The sequence below is a fragment of the Fundulus heteroclitus genome, chromosome 23 (assembly GCF_011125445.2).
Source record: "Fundulus heteroclitus isolate FHET01 chromosome 23, MU-UCD_Fhet_4.1, whole genome shotgun sequence".
In the NCBI taxonomy this organism is placed as follows: domain Eukaryota; kingdom Metazoa; phylum Chordata; class Actinopteri; order Cyprinodontiformes; family Fundulidae; genus Fundulus; species Fundulus heteroclitus.
In genome coordinates, this window is record NC_046383.1 from 15,675,237 (window position 1) to 15,693,459 (window position 18,223).

General features: G+C 46.7%; 1 protein-coding gene across 1 annotated transcript; it reads left to right on the top strand.

Moving 5' to 3' along the window:
- Nucleotides 1–1,762: 1,762 nt before the first annotated feature.
- Nucleotides 1,763–18,036, top strand: canx (calnexin). The gene is made up of 16 exons (XM_036127305.1): nt 1,763–1,882; nt 7,798–8,013; nt 8,210–8,283; nt 8,558–8,616; nt 9,405–9,546; nt 9,656–9,737; nt 9,813–10,005; nt 10,098–10,287; nt 11,461–11,574; nt 11,692–11,848; nt 11,922–12,137; nt 13,501–13,620; nt 14,158–14,284; nt 14,361–14,437; nt 16,025–16,066; nt 16,284–18,036. The coding sequence occupies exons 2-16, from the start codon at nt 7,801–7,803 to the stop codon at nt 16,302–16,304; spliced, it is 1,827 nt and encodes a 608-aa protein (XP_035983198.1). The 5' UTR covers nt 1,763–1,882; nt 7,798–7,800; the 3' UTR covers nt 16,305–18,036.
- The last annotated feature ends 187 nt before the right edge of the window (nt 18,037–18,223 follow it).

Sequence of the window (18,223 nt, forward strand, 5' to 3'; positions counted from 1 at the left end):
TGAGTCTTAGTGTAAAACAAACACTAGAAGAGTGCTTTAGAAGTTCAGTCCACCTGCCATGCTGCAGTTTTTTTTGTAGGATTTGATAATTAAACTTTTTCAGAACCCCAACCACAAACATTCTAGTTACTGAGTTAATTCAGGCAACCATGAACCCCTAATCATGTCATCTATGTTCCACTGTTTGTGCATTAGATTTGTTTAGATCTGAAACATATTTTACATTCTTTTTTACAACAGGTTTATCATTAAAACAGTTATTATAACATCAGATTTCATGTGGGCCCCACATAATTTGCTCACTGGATGTTCTCATCAGAAACTAAACAGGATTTGATTTTATAAAAATATGTAAAATGAAATTCAGGTTTGATCTAGTATTGTTTTTATGAACAAAAATAGCAATACATTAAGCACCATTTCTTTTATTTAAAATGTAAAAAAAGAGATAAAATCATTGGCTCAGAGACACGGAAACCATTTTTTAAAATACTGATTAGTGATGTGAATATTGCACTTTCAACTCCAAACGTTCCTCACATATTTGGCTGACCCCTGAAACCTGAACCATTCAAATCTAAAATCTCAGTATATTTAATCCTGATCATTGTGACCTGAATAAAACCCAGTGAAAAGCAAAAGCCCACATATTCTGATGGTTGTTATCTAAAGATGTGACCAAATTTAATGACATTGCAGAGTGAGAGGAGGGTCACTTAAATTAATCTATGTATGGTCATATTTGAGAAATGTACGATCATCTGTAGCCACACAACCTACCCACAGCAGGTGTGGATAGGTTGGATAACAATAATAAGCCACGTTCAGCATGTGACTGAACAGTGAGAGTAAATATCGACAGAAATGGATGACAGCAGCTGCTTTCTGCCATGTCACTGGCTGATCTGTGACCATCTCCAGGTTTATCAGCTTCACAGCAAACTGATGTCGCTTGGTGGCAGAACAGTCACTAACTGGGGAAAATCTGCAGCCGCATCTATTTTAATGTCTTATTCTAAGTAGTTCTTTAATGAATTCAAATAAAATGCGCACCAGTCTGATTTCTTCCCATTGTTAACCAAAGCAGAAACATGTTTTGTATTTTCCTTCCTCCAGGCTTCAGAAAATGGATCTTGTGCCTGCTTATGAGAATCTAATCTAATCAAATATATATATATATATATATATATATATATATATATATATATATATATATATATATATATATATATATATATATATATATATATATATATATATATATATATAGATTAATTTCTCTGAGCCAGAGATGTTCATAGTATTTCAAATATGAAAAAAATAATTTAAATAAATTCCGAGTTCTCTTAATCAGTTTTTAATCACAAAAAAGAAAAAAACTCTCAAAATCTCTCCCTTCGGGATATAAATAAAATTTAACAGAACAATTTAATCTCTTGGTCGTTTTTCATATTTGGATAGTACCAAATCGGACCATTAAATGAACCTCTTTTTATGTATAGTGCATAGGCTTCATAAATTAAAAACTACCTGTAATTAAAAATAAACTAAGATATTGATTTTCGATTATTGGTATTCTGCCAAAAAATCCGTTTCGGCCTCACCCAACCATGTTGTTGCTTTCGAAAGACTTACTACAGCCAATCAGCGTACGTTTCCGGTGACAGCTGCGCCAATCATCGCCGTCCACGAGGTTCAGCTCCAAGACGGGCTGTCCGACAGAGATTTCCCGTCAACCAATAAGCAGCTGCTATTTGACAGGAAACGACTCACCCTGCGTCCTGCTGGCCAATCAGCGTCCAGGGAAGGCGGCGTTTCCTCTGTCATTCCCCCACGTGACCCTCCTCAGTAGTTCCCAGGCGGTCACATCGCGGAGCTGGAGGTGAGCACGAAAAGCGACAAATTAAGGTTTTTACAGCAAAGCAAAAAGAAACGTGTCTGTTTAGAGACAGCGGCGCTTTTATCGGGGCTGTGGGGCGGGAGACGGTCGGCTGACGGCGGGCTGAGGCGGTCAGACATGGAGCGGGGAAATGTGTCGGAGCGGAGCGGCTAGCTGGGGCTAATTAACCGCAGGTGAACCCGGACAGCCTGTTAGCCCGCTGCGCTGGGAGCCTTTTAGCCCAGAAATAAAACCAGAATGTTTCAGCGACAGTTTAATCTGTTTAAATGGCAGCTTTTCCGGCCAGCAGGATTTAAAACGTCCACAGGTCCACGGCTCTCTGGACACTTCCAGGCTGAATGAGGGCTCCGAGAGGCTGTCGGTGTAAACCTGAAAACTGGTGTTAAACCATCCAGCGGGGATGTTTTAGGCCAGAATTAGTTTATATGGAGTTCTGTAGTAAAAGGAGTTCCTTCAAAATATGTATTTTTCTGTACATTAATCTACATATAAAGGAGCCTAAAACAAACAAAAAAGGAACCATTTGGTGTTAAAGACGATAAAAATAAGCGATTGTAAGAGTGTTGGTTAGAAACTAGGGATGATGAGGTTACAGAAACTATCCTTAAAACGCTCAGAGGAGCAGAATTAGTTTAACATTGGATGGACAGACTTTGTAAAGACCTTCAGATGACGTGTTGTAAATAAAACTGATTAGAAGTGGATGTTTTTGGCTCTTTTGGTGAGGAGAATTTCTCTAAATGGACTTGTAGCAGTCATCTTCTCCAGAACCGGATATTTTCACCAAACAAGCATTTGAAGCATAAACTGCAGCGTCAGACATAATAGGACGCCAAGCTTGCGAAACTGTTGACATCCTAATTTCAGTATGATAAAGTATTTAATTTTTTAAAGATTAGAGAGGTTTCTATTTTTAAAATTACATTAAAATCAGAAAATCTGGAACCTCAAAACAACGCGTCTTAAAATCTTAAATAATCTCTGAAGTGTTTTTCAGGGGTTTGGATGGAGCTGTTCTACCTTTTTCTGTGGTTTAGGAATATTATTCACAAGTTTTACTGAAATGCATTCATAAGCTCATTGTTGGACTGTTAGATTTTTTTTTGATCAGTACTCGGATCATTATATTAAGGAACGTGGTTCTGTTGGGTCTGGTTTATCACCAGCGCAATATGTAGCACATTGTTGACTTTTAGTTGTAATAAATCCTCCCATAGACTATAATGGTGTGAGCAGAAATAAACCCGGTCCTGTTTGGACCAATGTCAGCCTTTCGTTCCATCAGAACCATTATTCAAAGTTTGGACGGGTCATAGAAAGTTGGTCTTGACCCATTTTTCATTTTGGTTCCTTCTCCAGTTTTCTTTAGTCGCAGTTTAACTTTCAGGTTATTTTTCTGTAAATTAGATGTTAATGATGGTTCTGACCCGGTTAAATAAACTAAACCCGCTGGAAACAGCAACACCTCCATTAGGATGGAGAAACTGTCTCCTTGCTGCCAGGGTGTCTCCCACTGCTGGAGGACTTCCTGTTTTCTGTCCAATCAGAGCCCAGAGTGCAGAGACCCGCCCACTCTCATCCCCTCCCAGTAGGTTTCCCCTCTGGAGGGTTTGTTTAATCGGTTCTGACCCACAGATCAAGACTTTAGGTTTTGATTCGACATAAAGTTTCTGAGCTGAAGCTTAAACTGACTTCCTGTTTGATGAAGAGCCGGACAGAACAGGAGGCCGTCGCCGCTTCACTGTTTAAACGTTTCAGTCTAAAACAGACGGCCTGTCGCGTTCTCCACTAGAACTTTTTCTGGAGGAGAGAAGAACAAGGTTCCCTTTGGTTCTGAGTCTGAACGGACCGGATTCTTTTGGGTCCGTCTCCGGGTCACTGAGCAGCGAGGAAGACGATGTGAGGCGTGAATGAACAACCTGGCCGTGTTGATGTGTAAACCTGCGTCTGCCTGCAGCCCGTGGAGCGCGGTGGTGACCGACGGGTCCGCTTTGGTTCTGAAGCGTCTCTCTGGAGGCTCCAGAGCTCCAAGCTGCTGCTGCAGCAACGTTCATGCAGAGATGAGGAGGAGGCTCCTGGTCTGCTGCGTTTGGCTCGGTGCGCCGCAGGAGACCAGAGACGCTGATATGAGCTGAATTTAAATTTCTGGGAATAAAAACAAAGAGTTCATCAGCAGCAGAACAAAAAGTTCTTAAAACAACAAGTTCAACTTGTTAAGAAACCAGAGGGCTGAAGTTTAAATTTTCTTCTTGGCGTCTTTGATGCAGGAAAATCACTAAATCTAACAGATTCAGCTGTTTCTGTTGGCATTAATTAGCACAAATTAGTCGTTTCTGTCAGTGAAGATGTTTAATGTCCAACTTGTTCTTGTCTCAGCATCTCATCATCAGTCTGCAGCTGTGAAGATAAATCTGACGTCATTTGCTGTGCTTTTATTCTGAAGGTGACCAGTTTAGTTCCTGCTCTGGTCAACAGAAATGTCTTAGTGTGTTTAAGCACTACAGATAGGGAGGTAAAAGTAAATAAATATTGTTTAAATGAGTGTATTTGTCTGATTTAAGCAGCTAAATAAGATTATCTGATTAATAAGATTAACTCGTCTCCATTATCTTAGTTCAAGTGCAGAATATCTAATCATCTTGTTTCAGTTTATTTACCTGCTTAAATCAAGGACAAATGCATCATTTGAAGAAAATTGTACTTTTATTTCCCTATTTGCAGCGTTACAGGAATGAGTGGTCCCATCAGCCGCCCAGTGGGCCGGTTCTGCTCGTCATTTCAGTCCGAACGGTTCCTGATCTCATTTCTGAACAGATATCAGATTAAAGGAGCGTAGAGCTGGACAGAATCAGCTTTAGTGGACGGATAGATGGATGATGGATGGAGGGAGGGAGGGATGGGGGGAGGAGGAGGAGGAGGAGGAGGTTCCAGGGGCAGAAGAAGCTGTTTTTCTGGCCCTCTCTGTTGATTTCTGTTGAACCAGAACCGGTCCGACCTGCTGGGTAACAAGTTAACCGCCGCTCACCAACCGCCTGTGACGTCTGCAGGAAGCTCCAGCAGAATTTAATGAGGTTCTGTGAGGTTCTGTTTGTGGTGAGGCTGTAGCTGGTTGGATCAGAACCGGCACCAGCCGCTGTGTCTCAGTGTATTAATGGGTTCTGGGTTTGGTTCTGCTGATCGTCAGCCCTGATAAAGCTCCCTGCAAACCCGCTTAGGAGCGGCTCTGGGATCAGATTAAGGCGCCGAGGCTCCGCCCCGTCAGCCAATCAGAGGCCGGCTGCTCAGGGCGGCGCAGGTCCGCGGTGACGGCGCCGTTCTTCACCAGAACCTCGGCTGCTGGTGATGCGGATCTGGGTTCTGGCTCCTCTGGTCATGATCCAGAACCCAGGGCCGGGTCGGTGGGATCAGAGTGACGGACTCTATGGCTGCATTACTCCGTCCGGAACCAGAACTCCACTCCTGACCAAAAATGATCCGCCCGCAGCAGCAGAACCCCGTCTGCACTGAGCGGCCGGTCCAGAACCATCAGCTGGACCTGATTCTAGGTCCTGCACAGGATCAGCTGCAAACCTCAAAGCTGAGGTCCGATCCAGGAATGCAGATCGAGATCTTCTCCATGTGGACCACCAGCAGAACCAGAGGCCGGTTCTGGAGGAGTCCAACCTGCTCTGCGAACAGAACCAGATCTACTGACCGTGTGGACTGGAAACCGTCTGGCTCCCTCCACGGTGCTGAAGAACTCCTCCAGAACAGCAGGTCCACTTATTCAGAACCAGCCGGTGGCTTTCCTGCCGTCTGTGGAACCGGATCTTTGGGCTTCACGGAGTGAAGAGACGTGTTGATCCCTGTTGGTTCTGCTGAGTATCCTCAGTGGTTCTGGTTCAGATTCTTCTCAGTGTTTGGCTGCTGGGAACTAACTGGGTTCTGGTGCTGGTCGGTGAAAATGGACCCATAGAGGTCCAGTAAGTGGGATCGGGTCAGAAAGTCCAGATTGGTTTCTAGCTGCTCTTAAATGGACCATCTGGTTGGGTCAGAACCGCGTTCAGACATGGGACTTCCTGCAGGTCCGTGTTCTTCCTTTATCCTCGGTGTCGGGTTCTCACACGATACCATGATGTGCACGACAGCGCAGGCGTGTGCTGGTCACCTTAGCGTGTGGGAAGCGTGTAAATAACGACCGGATCAGAACCAGCGCAAACATCAGCGTGACATAAACAGTTAGAGATTAAAGTCCATCAGCAGAAACCTTCCTTAGAGCATGAGACTGTAGTGAACAGCTGATTTATTGGCATTATTATTATTGTTTTATTATTACTATTAATATCATTACTATTATTAGTATTAATGTTGTTGATGTGTTTTCTGAGGCGCTGCAGCCTCAGACTGCCGTGTGCAGATAGTCGTCCCTGTGGTTCCTGTTAATGAACGTAAACATGGAGGTGAAGCTGCAGAGCAACGCTGCAGTAATCCTGCAGGGTTTAATCTCATTAGGGTTAGAGGAGCCGTGCTGAAGGCGGCGTTGTAGTTAAGTCACTATGCCTCCAGTCCAAGTCTCCAGTGTTCAAGTCTCCAGTGTTCAAGTCCGAGTCATTAAAAAGAAAAGTCCGAGTTGAGTCACTATTGATCAAAGTTCGTTGTAGGAACATGCCGTGATGTATGACATGAATCAGTAACATTCCATTGCACTAATAACTCTTTCGCTGTAGTTACCCTGGTTTTACTCGGTAAAACTACTGCTTTTTCCAAGTCTAAGACGTCTCCTAACCGTGGTTTTTAAACATTGTTGTTATGGAACGCGCAACAGCGACTCGAGGTACGCTGATCGGCCGCATATGAAGGATGTTAAAGCCGCAAGCGGCGTCGATCGGCCCTCGCAGCCAAGCGCGCTCCGGCCCATTGGCCACCGCCTCGGTGAGGAAAATGCGTGACAGCATCTGCGGTGGCCGCCCGCCACCGCAGATGCTGTCACGCATTTTCCTCGCCCGTCCACCGGGCGATTCCCACAAACGCGTTCGGTAGCGTTCCCCCATTACTTACAACAAATCTGGTGCAGATCGTCGATGCAGCGAGGAGATACAGCCGTTGGATAATGATAATGCATTTGGCCACCGGACCGGACTAAATTGTTCGGCGGGCCGGACGATTTATACCGATTCCTGGACGGTGACTACAAACAGAAAAAAACGGCCGATGACGCCATGAACGCCGAGCAGGAGAAAAACAACGACTTACCTTTCTATCAACTCGGCCCGTTTTCCAGTCTTTCTAAGCCCTCGACACTCAATCCATCGTTTGAGCTGAACGTTGGTATGTTGTTCCACAGTTCTACCAGTAAAATGGGCGCCTGGACATCCTCTTGTGAAAGTTTAACAGCGGAAAAGTCGATCATATCGTATCTGTTGCATGCGTAATGGCTGGCTGCTACGTGCGCTCTCACACTGTTTGCCCTACCTTAGCGGCAAGGGGCGTTGCTCATGAGATGGTGACGTCACGTGCGCGGTACGACATTTAGATAATAAAATCATACATCATATAATATTCTAATGACATATTAAAATTATAGCCTAATGATATAAAAAAGTCGAGTCTTTTTCTCAATTTCCGAGTCAGAATGATCTGAATGTAGGAGTCCGAGTCCAAGTTCGAGTCATCAGTGCTCAAGTCCAAGTCAAGTCACGAGTCTCTAAATTTAGCTAATGACTCGGACTCGAGTTCGAGTCTCGGACTCAAATACTACAACACTGGCTGAAGGCGGCGTGCTGACGGCGGCGTGCTGACGGCGGCGTGCTGAAGGCGGCGTGCTGAAGGCGGCGTGCTGAAGGCGGCGTGCTGACGGCAGCGTGCTGACGGCGGCGTGCTGACGGCGCCGCGCTGACTGTCGTCTCCCGTCTCTGCAGATTATGCATCAGAAGGTCCTGTGGTTCGCTCTCCTGGCGGCGGGCCTCCTCTTCCTCGCCATGGCGCCCGTCTCTCAGGCTCAGGATCCGGACGAAGACGCGGACGTGGAGGACGACTTGGATCTGGGCCTCGCCGGAGCCGAGGAAGATGAGGAGCTAGAGGGAGACGAAGAGGACGACGCCCCGCCCGCCTCCGCAACGCCCGCTGCACCGAAGGTGAGCCGCCGGCTGCTGATTGGCCGGTTCTGAACGTCCACCTGAATCTATTTCAGGAGGTTTGGAGCCGCTGAAGCAGCTGCTGCACGTTAACGGGTCCAATCAGAAGGTCCGATAACGAGCGGCGCTGAAGGTTCTGGATCAGCCTTAGGTTCTGTTGGTCCGCTAACGGCGGCTCGTACCTGTGTGTGTTCAGGTGACCTACAAAGCTCCAGAACCGATGGGGGAACACTTCTTTGCCGAGTCCTTCGACCGCGGAACCCTGGACGGGTGAGAAAAACCAGCCGAACCAAGAACCGGTCCAGGTTCTGATCAGAACTCTGAAGGATGAGTGGTACTGTTGACTTGGCTTTAGGGCAGAACCGGTACCGATGAGTTCAGGTTCTGCTGGGAAAGGTTCTGTTGTTGCAGTTCAGGACAGACCCGAGTCTTTAGGCTACTAGTAACAGAGTTCAGTAAATGGATCAGAATGTAAAATGGTTCTGCTCCTGACCGGTTCTGACCCGAATCCCTGCAGCTCTCATTGATTGCTTGTTGGTTTCAGGTGGGTTCTGTCCAAGGCGAAGAAGGACGAAGCCGACGAAGAGATCGCCAAGTATGACGGTAGGTCCACTTTGTTCTGACCCGCTTTGTTCTGACCCGCTTTGTTCTGATCCACTTTGTTCTGATCCGCTTTGTTCTGACCCGCTTTGGTCCGATGTTGATGTTGCTTTATCGCATGTTTTGGTGTAACGTTTGAGTCTCGGCTGTTGGATCCGGTTTCAAGCAGCAGTTCTGGTTCTGGTTGCTGACGTCATGATTATGATGATGGTGGTGATGATGATGATGGTAATGGTGATGATGGTGGTGATGATGATGGTGATGATGGTGGTGGTGGTGGTGGTGATGATGATGATGATGGTGATGATAATAGTGATGATGATGATGGTGATGATGATGGTGATGATGATGGTGATGATGATGGTGATGGTGATGATGATGATGATGATGATGATGATGGTGATGATGATGATGGTGGTGGTGGTGGTGATGGTGGTGGTGATGATGGTGGTGATGATGGTGATGATGATGATGATGATGGTAATGATGATGATGATGGTAATGATGATGGTAATGATGGTGATGATGATGGTGGTGGTGGTGGTGATGATGATGACTGTGATGATGGTGGTGATGAGGATGATGATGGTGGTGATGATGGTGGTGGTGGTGATGATGATGGTGGTGGTGGTGATGATGATGGTGGTGGTGGTGATGATGATGGTGGTGGTGGTGATGATGATGGTGGTGGTGGTGATGATGATGGTGATGATGGTGGTGGTGGTGGTGGTGATGATGATGATGATGTCATGATGATGATGATGATGATGATGATGGTGTCGTGTGAACAGGTAAATGGGCCGTGGAGGAGATGAAGGACAGCAAGCTGCCGGGGGACAAAGGTCTGGTTCTGAAGTCCAGAGCCAAACATCACGCCGTCTCCGCCCAGCTGCTGCGGCCGTTCTCCTTTGACGCCATGCCGCTCATCATCCAGTAAGAACAGAACCAGCACTGTGGGCCGGGGGGGGGGGGGGGGCAGAACCCTGGCGGTACCACGGCTCGGTAAGACGTCCTGACCCGGTTCTGCCGCTCCGTCCTTCAGGTACGAGGTGAACTTCCAGTCCGGCATCGACTGCGGCGGCGCCTACGTCAAGCTGCTGAGCCAGACTCCGGACCTGGACCTGGTCGGTACCGCCCGCTAAGAGCAGCCGGAGGCTTCAAGCAGAACCGGTTCTGATTCTGTCGCTGTGCCGCTGCAGGACCAGTTCGTGGACAAGACTCCGTACACCATCATGTTTGGACCCGACAAGTGTGGCGAGGATTACAAGCTGCACTTCATCTTCAGACACAAGAACCCCAGAACCGGCGAGTACGAGGAGAAGCACGCCAAGAAGCCCGACGCTGACCTGCGCTCCTACTTCACCGACAAGAAGACGCACCTGTACACGCTGGGTAAGACCCGCACACCTGCCGCACACCTGAGCCCCGCCGCGCTCCGCCGCGCCCCGCCGCGCCCGCACTCACCCTGCTGTGGCGCCCCCCAGTGGTCAACGCCGACAACAGCTTTGAGGTCCTGGTGGATCAGACGGTGGTGAACAGCGGCAGCCTGCTGACCGACGTGACGCCGCCCGTCAACCCCCCCGCTGAGATCGAGGACCCGGACGACCACAAGCCGGAGGACTGGGACGAGAGGCCCAAGATCCAGGACCCCGACGCCGTGAAGCCCGAAGACTGGTCAGTGGTTCTGGTTAGCGTGGTTAACGTGGTTAAGGTGGTTAGGGTGGTTAGGGTGGTTAGGTTAAGTGTGGAGGTCCTTTATTAAATGTTTCAACAACCAAACAATCCCAGCAGTGAGAAAATAGTTCCTCAAAGCTTCAGCGGTTTGTTTTTAGGTCAAACTTCTGTAAATTCATAATGAAATAAAACTAAAGTTATACATATTGGTTAGAACGGCGTGTCGTCAGCATAATTAGACTTTTCCTAGAAAATAAACCGAAGGCTCCAAGTAGCGCCGGGCGAGAACCGATAAGTCGGGTTTGGCTTAATTAACTATTTAATAGGGCTGAACGATTTTGTAAAATAATCTAATTGCGATTTTTTTTTTTTTTCTTAATATTGTGATTTAATACGATTTTTTTTTTCCAGTTTAATTTATCATGTGTTTTAAAATACATACAAACAACAAATCAATTTGTTTCCTCGCCATGTGGATTAGTCGCTAAAAGACCCGCAGCATCTAAACTGAAATGATTGCGTTCTTTCTACAATATATTTCAATCAAAATTGCAATTTTGACTTTTCTCCGCATCAACCACAAGCAACAAAAATGGCCTCTAAATAAAGATGTTTGTAAACTATTTTAAATATGAACTTTTAATGTTTCTATTAATCAGAATATTATTAAAGAGAACAGCTTTTAATTTAATTGGACATCAATCCTTGTTGAACATAAAGTGCAACCAACAAGCAAGTCTATGTATTAAACTGATTGACCTGTACTTAATGCTATGTATGATTATATAAACTCTAAAACAAGTAATAGAATTAGATTATCTCACTGCTGCAACTGTCTTCCCTTCCATGTGGAGGCAAACCCACTTTAAACATTTTACCAACACCTAATGGACGCGTCTAATTCCCTAATTGTTACATAGCCAAAAATTGCTGACTCTGCGATTTGGAAATTGTGTTTTTTTAAATCACGATTATATTGAAAATGCGATTAATTGTTCAGCCCTACTATTTAATTTTTACACCATATCGCCTAAACTGATGATTTTAGTGGATCCTGGCAGCTGAAGCCTTTAGAACCTATGGATGAGTTTCAGAGCGGTACCGGACTCACAGCGGTACCGGGTCAGAGCGGTACCGGTGAGCCAATCAGGAGCTGACGGCGTGTCTCTGCAGGGACGAGGACGCTCCTGCTCAGGTTCCCGATGAAGACGCGGTGAAACCAGACGGCTGGCTGGACGATGAGCCGGAGTACATCGGCGACCCGGACGCCATCAAACCCGATGACTGGTGAGTCGCCGTGGCGCTGCGTGGCGTGGCGTGGCGTGGCGTGGCGTGGCGTGACGCTGCGTGGCGCTGCCTCCAGGCTCTTCCCGTCCGGCTGCGCTGACCGGCTGTCTCCTGCAGGGACGAGGACATGGATGGAGAGTGGGAGGCCCCCCAGGTGCCCAACCCCGCCTGTGAGACCGCCCCCGGCTGCGGCCCCTGGAAGCGGCCGATGATCGACAATCCCAACTACAAGGGCAAGTGGAAGCCCCCCATGGTGGACAACCCTAACTACCAGGTGAGTGTGAGCTCAGAGAGGCTCGGCGTGGGGTTTCTGTGAAGCGTGGTGACGGAGACTCTGCGGGTTTCAGGGCATCTGGAAGCCGAGGAAGATCGCCAACCCGGCTTACTTTGAGGACCTGCAGCCGTTTAAGATGACGCCGTTCAGCGCGCTGGGCCTGGAGCTCTGGTCCATGACCTCTGACATCTTCTTCGACAACTTCTTCATCACCAATGACCGCAACACCGCCGAGCGCTGGGCCACCGACGGCTGGGGGCTGAAGAAGGCAGCGGAGGGCGCCGCTGAGGTGAGTCCAGGTGTAAAAGCCGCTCCATGAGAGGTTCTGTGGGCTCAGGACAGCGTCTGCTGACCCATTAAACGTCCAGGAGCAGCAGCAGAACATTCTGGATGCAGCATTCAGTCTGAGCAGGAACGCTGGTGAAGAAGAAAGAAAATGGCTGAAGGCGAGAACGACGAGGGTAGCTGGGTAGTTAAAGGACTGCAGAGAGGAAATGTCTCCGCCATCATTAAGTGTTCATGTGTTTTTAGTTTTTAGTTCATTCCTCCTGTTGGTGTTCCTCAGGAGGAAGCAGAAATAGATGCTGCTGTTAGAGCGCCTCCTCAGCAGCCATCAGTGTTTCTGCAGCAGAACAAGAAGCTGCAGGTTTTTCCTCTTTAGTTTAGACTCAAACCTCATTATCATCGGTTTTCTATTTCTCCACTTCTTCCAGCGGCGGTGCGACAATAACGACGGTCAGCCTCTGCTGTCCGCTGCTTTACCCGACCAGAATTATTACCGTTAAAACTGGAGCTTTTCTGCTCATCTAAAAGTAAAACGTGAACAAATATTTAAAAAATAGTCAAATTGAAATCGAATGCTTAACCTCCTAAAACCTGAACTCTATTATGGCATGCATTTTTATTTCTGTTTGCTATTTAGACTTAATGGGAAATGCAGTTTTGCTGCTTTATGGCTTTTTGAAATGCTGCCAACAATTGGAGGCAGAGCTACACATTCATTAAAAAGTAAAAAAACATTTTATAAAACTGTAGAAAGCTTTTCTCTCCGTCTTAACATCCAGTCTGAGCGGCTTCCCCGGCCCGCAGCATGATGCTGCCACCACCATGTCTCACTGTGGGAGAATCTGTCACGGCTTTCTGTCATGTGGGCCCAAATAAAACGTTTCTGTTTGAAACATTAAAAGAAATCAAAATTGTATCTTAGTAACGTTTCAGCTGGTGTAAGTCCAGCCTGGGAAGACTAACTCGTATAAAACTGCTTTGTTTGCTATTTTTCTAGTTTACCAAAGACGGAAGTACTTCTTCTTCTGTGGTTTTTGATAACTGAGCATGTCAGAGTGGTTCTGTTCTGATTAAAGCCCGGTGCATCTAGATACAAATGATGGATTGTTTCCCATATAAACTGTACGATCGGGTTATTTAACCTGAAAACATTTTAATCTGCATGTAAACAAAGCTGCTGTTGCCTTTCGTCAGTGATGTTTGACTGTTTATCACGTAGAATCCTGCTGAAACAGCCGGTTTGGGGCAGAATGCTGAACTGATAACTGCTGATAGCTGCTGAGCTTCAGGGCCGTTCAGAGCGTTAGCTGCTGCTGCATGAAGGAGGAACGTTTGTGTGAAATGAAACCATGTGTGTCTCTCTGCAGCCGGGCCTGGCAGCTCAGATGCTGAACGCTGCAGAGGAGCGTCCCTGGCTCTGGATCGTCTACGTCCTCACCGTGGCTCTGCCGCTCGTCCTCATCGTGGTCTTCTGCTGCACGGGCAAGGTATGCACCACACACACAGACAGACACAGACGCACACACACACACAGACACACACACAGACACACACACACACACACACACACACACACACACACACAGACAGACGCAGCTGGGGCCAACATGCAGGAACACTTCCAGCCTCGTCTTTATAAACGGTCACCAGCTTCGGTTTCTGAAGCTTTAGCTCCTGCCAGAGGCTAAAAGCAGCGTTGGTAAAGCAGCTCATGGCAGCCGTCATCCTGCAGCTCTGTCACGATGGTTGTCCAGGACTGATTAATCATGGCGGCCTGTCCACAGACGGCGTCGGGGTCCGCTCAGGCGGCGCTGAGTCTCACCGGCTTACAGGAGGAGCTGAACCGACCCGCGCGCCTCCACCCGGTGACTCCTGCTGCCGTTAGAGTAGCGTGGCTGTGCTGCTGTAGCGTTAGTTCTGCTGTGGTTCTGGTTCTGGTTCTGGGAGAAAGCTTCTGCGTGTCGTCCTTGCCGGCTCCGCCTCAGACCGCGGCTGAAGGAATTTACCGTCCCGTTTTTCTGCAGGATAAGAAGAAGAGTCCAGCGAGCGCTGCAGAATACAAGAAGACAGACGAAGCTCAGCCTGACGTGGTGGAGGAAGAGGAGGAAGAGGAGGGAGAGGAGAAGGCTGAAGAGGCCAAGAGCAGTTCTGGTGGGTAAACTCTCTGAGCCGACTGGTTCTGATCCGCTCCTGCTTTCTTGACTCATTATGTTCATTCTTCCTGCAGCCGCAGAGGACAAAAGTGATGAAGAGGAGGCTCCTGCTGAGGAAGAGGATGGAGAGAAGGAGGCCACAACAGATGAGGTGAGCAGCTGCTCTGTATTTATATTTTTAATATGGCTGTCAGTTTTAACTCAAAGTTTAAACTCAAAACACAGACAAACCGTTCCTGAATGTTTTTCCCCGCAGCGTCTCTGGATTGTTTTTTTTACCCTCGCCGCTTTCCGTAGTTCCAAAAACGCTACAGACTGCAGCAAAACAGTCGCTCACCGTTGCTCAGGCCGCTCATTATTAGCAACTTTGGCCTGTTTGCTGAAGTCGTTTGTAAATTCTGTGAGCCGTGGGTTGTTTTTAATCTTTTTTCTGAAAGTGAAGTCTGTTATTTTGCTCTAAAATAAGAGACGATAAACACGATTTATTAAGAGACCTGCTAGCGCTACAGACACAGTGAGGATAACCAGCTAAAGTATCCCTCCACCTCATCACGTGCTGCAGCGCATCCTGCGTCGCCGCCATATTGGTGAGGTCATTTCTCCTCTAGACTGACATTGGAGCCGATTGAGTAAAGACAGAAGAAGCAGCTCTGCCGTATTTTCTGTAGTTTCCGGTTTCAATAACCAGTAATACCTGCTGAAAGTAGATTACATGGTGTAGACCAGAGATTGGTTCTGAAGATTAATTTTTACACGCTGATAACGTTGCAGAAACCCCTAAACTATACTGTAATGCTTATTAATTAGTTGTCTCTGTAATTGACAAACTAATGTTGAATCATAGCCAGATGTACCTGGAGTTACAGCGTCAGCACATGAAGCTGTGCTAAACGGTTCTCTTTCAAGGGTTTAAAGCAACGTGTCAGACTCTGGAATGACCTGGAAATTTAAAATCTTTTCCAGGCTTTGGAAAAAAAAAAAACTATGAATGTGGATATAAACAGCATCCAAAAATATACAAACTATTGTTGTTGGAGTGAAAGCTCAGGATTATATGTGAGTGAAAAAATGAACAATAAAACGTGACTTTATTGAAATGTAAAATTAGTATTATTATTTTACACTTTCAGAACTAAAAATATAAAATATGCAATTAATTTGCGATTAATCTTGAGTTAACTATTAACATAATGCGATTAGTCACGATTAAAATGTGTAATCGTTTGGCAGCACTAATTTTTTACATTCCAGCTTTAAAAAGGTCCTAAATTCCATGTAGTCTGTAAATATTCCTGTGGGATATCCTTTGTGGTTTCTGGGGTTCTCAGCAGTGGAAAAACTACAAAGCCCAGTTTGCAGGACTGCAGACGGCCTCTAGCCCGTTCTGGTTCCTTTGGTCAGGTCCAGCGGGCCTGATGCAGTTCATCTGACCCGCTGGACCACCAGAACCAAGCCGGCGCTGTTAGCGGGTGATGAGCGGATTAAACTGCAGGAACTACAGGATGGTTACTCTCTCCTCTGGGACACCTGCAGCTGTATCTTCTAATCTGGAGTTAGATTTTAGTGACTCTGTGGATACGTAATGCGTTTTAGCTCCAGTTTCTGCTGGGTAGATCAGTGAGTAGATGAGGGTTTTTTTTCTTCCTATACGTTATTTTGACAGAAGATGCTTTTTATGAAGATCTTAAACGGTTTGGTGTTTCTGTGACTCTCATGTTGCTGTGATTCTGCTCCACAGAAAGAGGACGATATTCTGCGGAGATCTCCCAGGAGCAGGAAGGTCAGAAAGGACTGATATCTCTGAATCCCCAGCCCTGTCCTCCCCCCCCCCCCCCCCCACCCCCACATGTTCTTCCTCCCCTCCTCCTCTTCTGCTCTGTGGCCGCGGCGCCTGAATGGATCCAGTGAAAGCAGCGAAGCCGACAGAAATTTGACGGTGATTCCATCATGAGGCGGTTTGGGACTGAAAAGGACTTTTTGTTTGTTTTTTTTCTAAGAGATTAACTGAGATTCACTAAAACTTCCTGCATCATTCCGACCTGCGGGCCGACGGTCCTCCTGCTCCACCAATCAGCAGCCTGATCAGTTAACGGGAAAGGCGGCCCTGCTGGACGACAACCCGGCTGCTAACCAGCCCACAGATAATTAACTTAAACCAACTAACTACTAACAGGTCCCAGAGTTTCTGAGTTAGTCTGCTAGCTGCCTAATGAACCCAGAACTTAGTGGTTGGAGGATTTTTAAACTGGGAACACTCCGACTTTTTTCCATGTGTCTGTTTTTGTGCTGTTGGTAACCGGCTGTTAACCTCTCAGTGTTCCTGCTCCTGAAACATCTTGTGCGCTCTGTGGGTCAGACGGAGAGTCGGGAAGCTCAGGGAACACCAGGATGTGACTCTGCAGCAGCAGGCTGCCTGTTTCTGCCTCTTTCCACACCTTCTTCCCTCGGGTCATTGTCACCATTAGGTCAGACTGTCCTGCAGTCCCTGCCAACCACCAGAGGTGGCGCTAAAAGCCTTTAAAGCTGCTGCTGCTGGTCCATCTTTGGTTGGTCCTGAGCTTCCACTTAATTTATTCATGATGTCACACTTGACCTCTCTCTCTCTCATCCAATGGCTGTACAACTTGGGAAAACGCTTAAAATAAAAGTAGAGCCAAATCAGAAAAATTTCTAATCTGTCTGAAACTCGCTGAATAAAGAAACTCCTCGTCTGTCATCGTCACGTCAACTCGCTTTAGTTCCCTTAAAGGGATCTTTTTAAGCGGGGTTCTGTGCAGTAGCTCTCAGTAGTCAGTATACAACCTGCAGCAGATGAATAAACGTGTCCATTGAGCTGAAAATGTCATTTCAGAGCAACAAGAGTAAAATAAACATGAGTGGAAAAGTGAAACCTGAGGTCCAGAGCGTCTCTGAGGCTGATTAACCTGCAACGTTTGGACTTCTTCACCAAACTGATCTGTTGCTTGTCTTTTTATTCCTGTGCAGTTGAACTGGATTTCAAAATCTTAGCTGATTCCTTCTGTTTTACATTATTTTTTTTTACTAAGTGCTTCCTTGCAAACTCTAGACTTTGCTCAAACCTTAGGTGAGGACAGCTTCTAGACATTTTCTAAACAGTTTTTGTTGAAGTTAAAATATTTGGATGCGTCAGCCTGAATTCTAACCAGTAGATATTCTCATTCGTCTTCAGGTTTATGTAGAAAACATGGAGCAGATCTCTGAAAGGGATTCCACATCTTGTGTCAAATGTCTTGTTTTGTGTTAAGAATCTCTTCAGTTTTGTTTCCTTTTTAAAGCTATAAAAATGTGGATTATGTTTTTAGATTAAGCAGAAAAGCTGAGGTTGCTCCCTTGATCAAACCTGAACCGAGTCACCTCAGTAATCGGCTGCCGTCGCTGGTTGTTTACGGTGGTGGGGGGGTTCACAGCCAAACAATGGATCCTGATTAAACGCCTGTTTTCTAAACGTCTGCTGGGATTGGCCGGTTCTTCAGTTGATCTGTCCTGTGATTGGCTTCTCACCGAGCGTCCTCGTCTAAGTCCCCCTGTGGTCTGGAGGGTGGATTGGGTCTCTGACTCTAAACTCAACACTGTATCTGCTGCGTTTTATTTCCTGCCATGGTTTGGGACCGACTGGCTGCAGAAAGGTCCAACTGCGAATGAAACACTGTGATGACGGAGCCTGATGTCGGCGTGCATCAATACGCAGTTAATGTTTGTATTGAATAAAAAAGGCTGAATGGAAACTAACCCTTTTTGTCTCATGTCTGTGTAGCCTACTTCATGTTTATCCCACCTGCTGGATGTTTTTTCAGTCCTCAGAGAAAAGGTGGAAATGGTAGCATATGGAAAAACTGAAACTGAACGAGCTGGAGGATGTTGTCAGGGTGTCTCTCCTGGACCTGTTGACCCCATCTCTGATATGATGGATGGAAGA

Coding starts and splice junctions, on each gene's coding strand:
- canx (XM_036127305.1), top strand. CDS start 7,801: ATGCATCAGAAGGTCCTGTGGTTCGCTCTCCTGGCGGCGGGCCTCCTC. Junction 8,014..8,209: donor CAACGCCCGCTGCACCGAAG/GTGAGCCGCCGG, acceptor GTGTGTGTTCAG/GTGACCTACAAAGCTCCAGA. Junction 14,438..16,024: donor AGGAGGCCACAACAGATGAG/GTGAGCAGCTGC, acceptor TCTGCTCCACAG/AAAGAGGACGATATTCTGCG.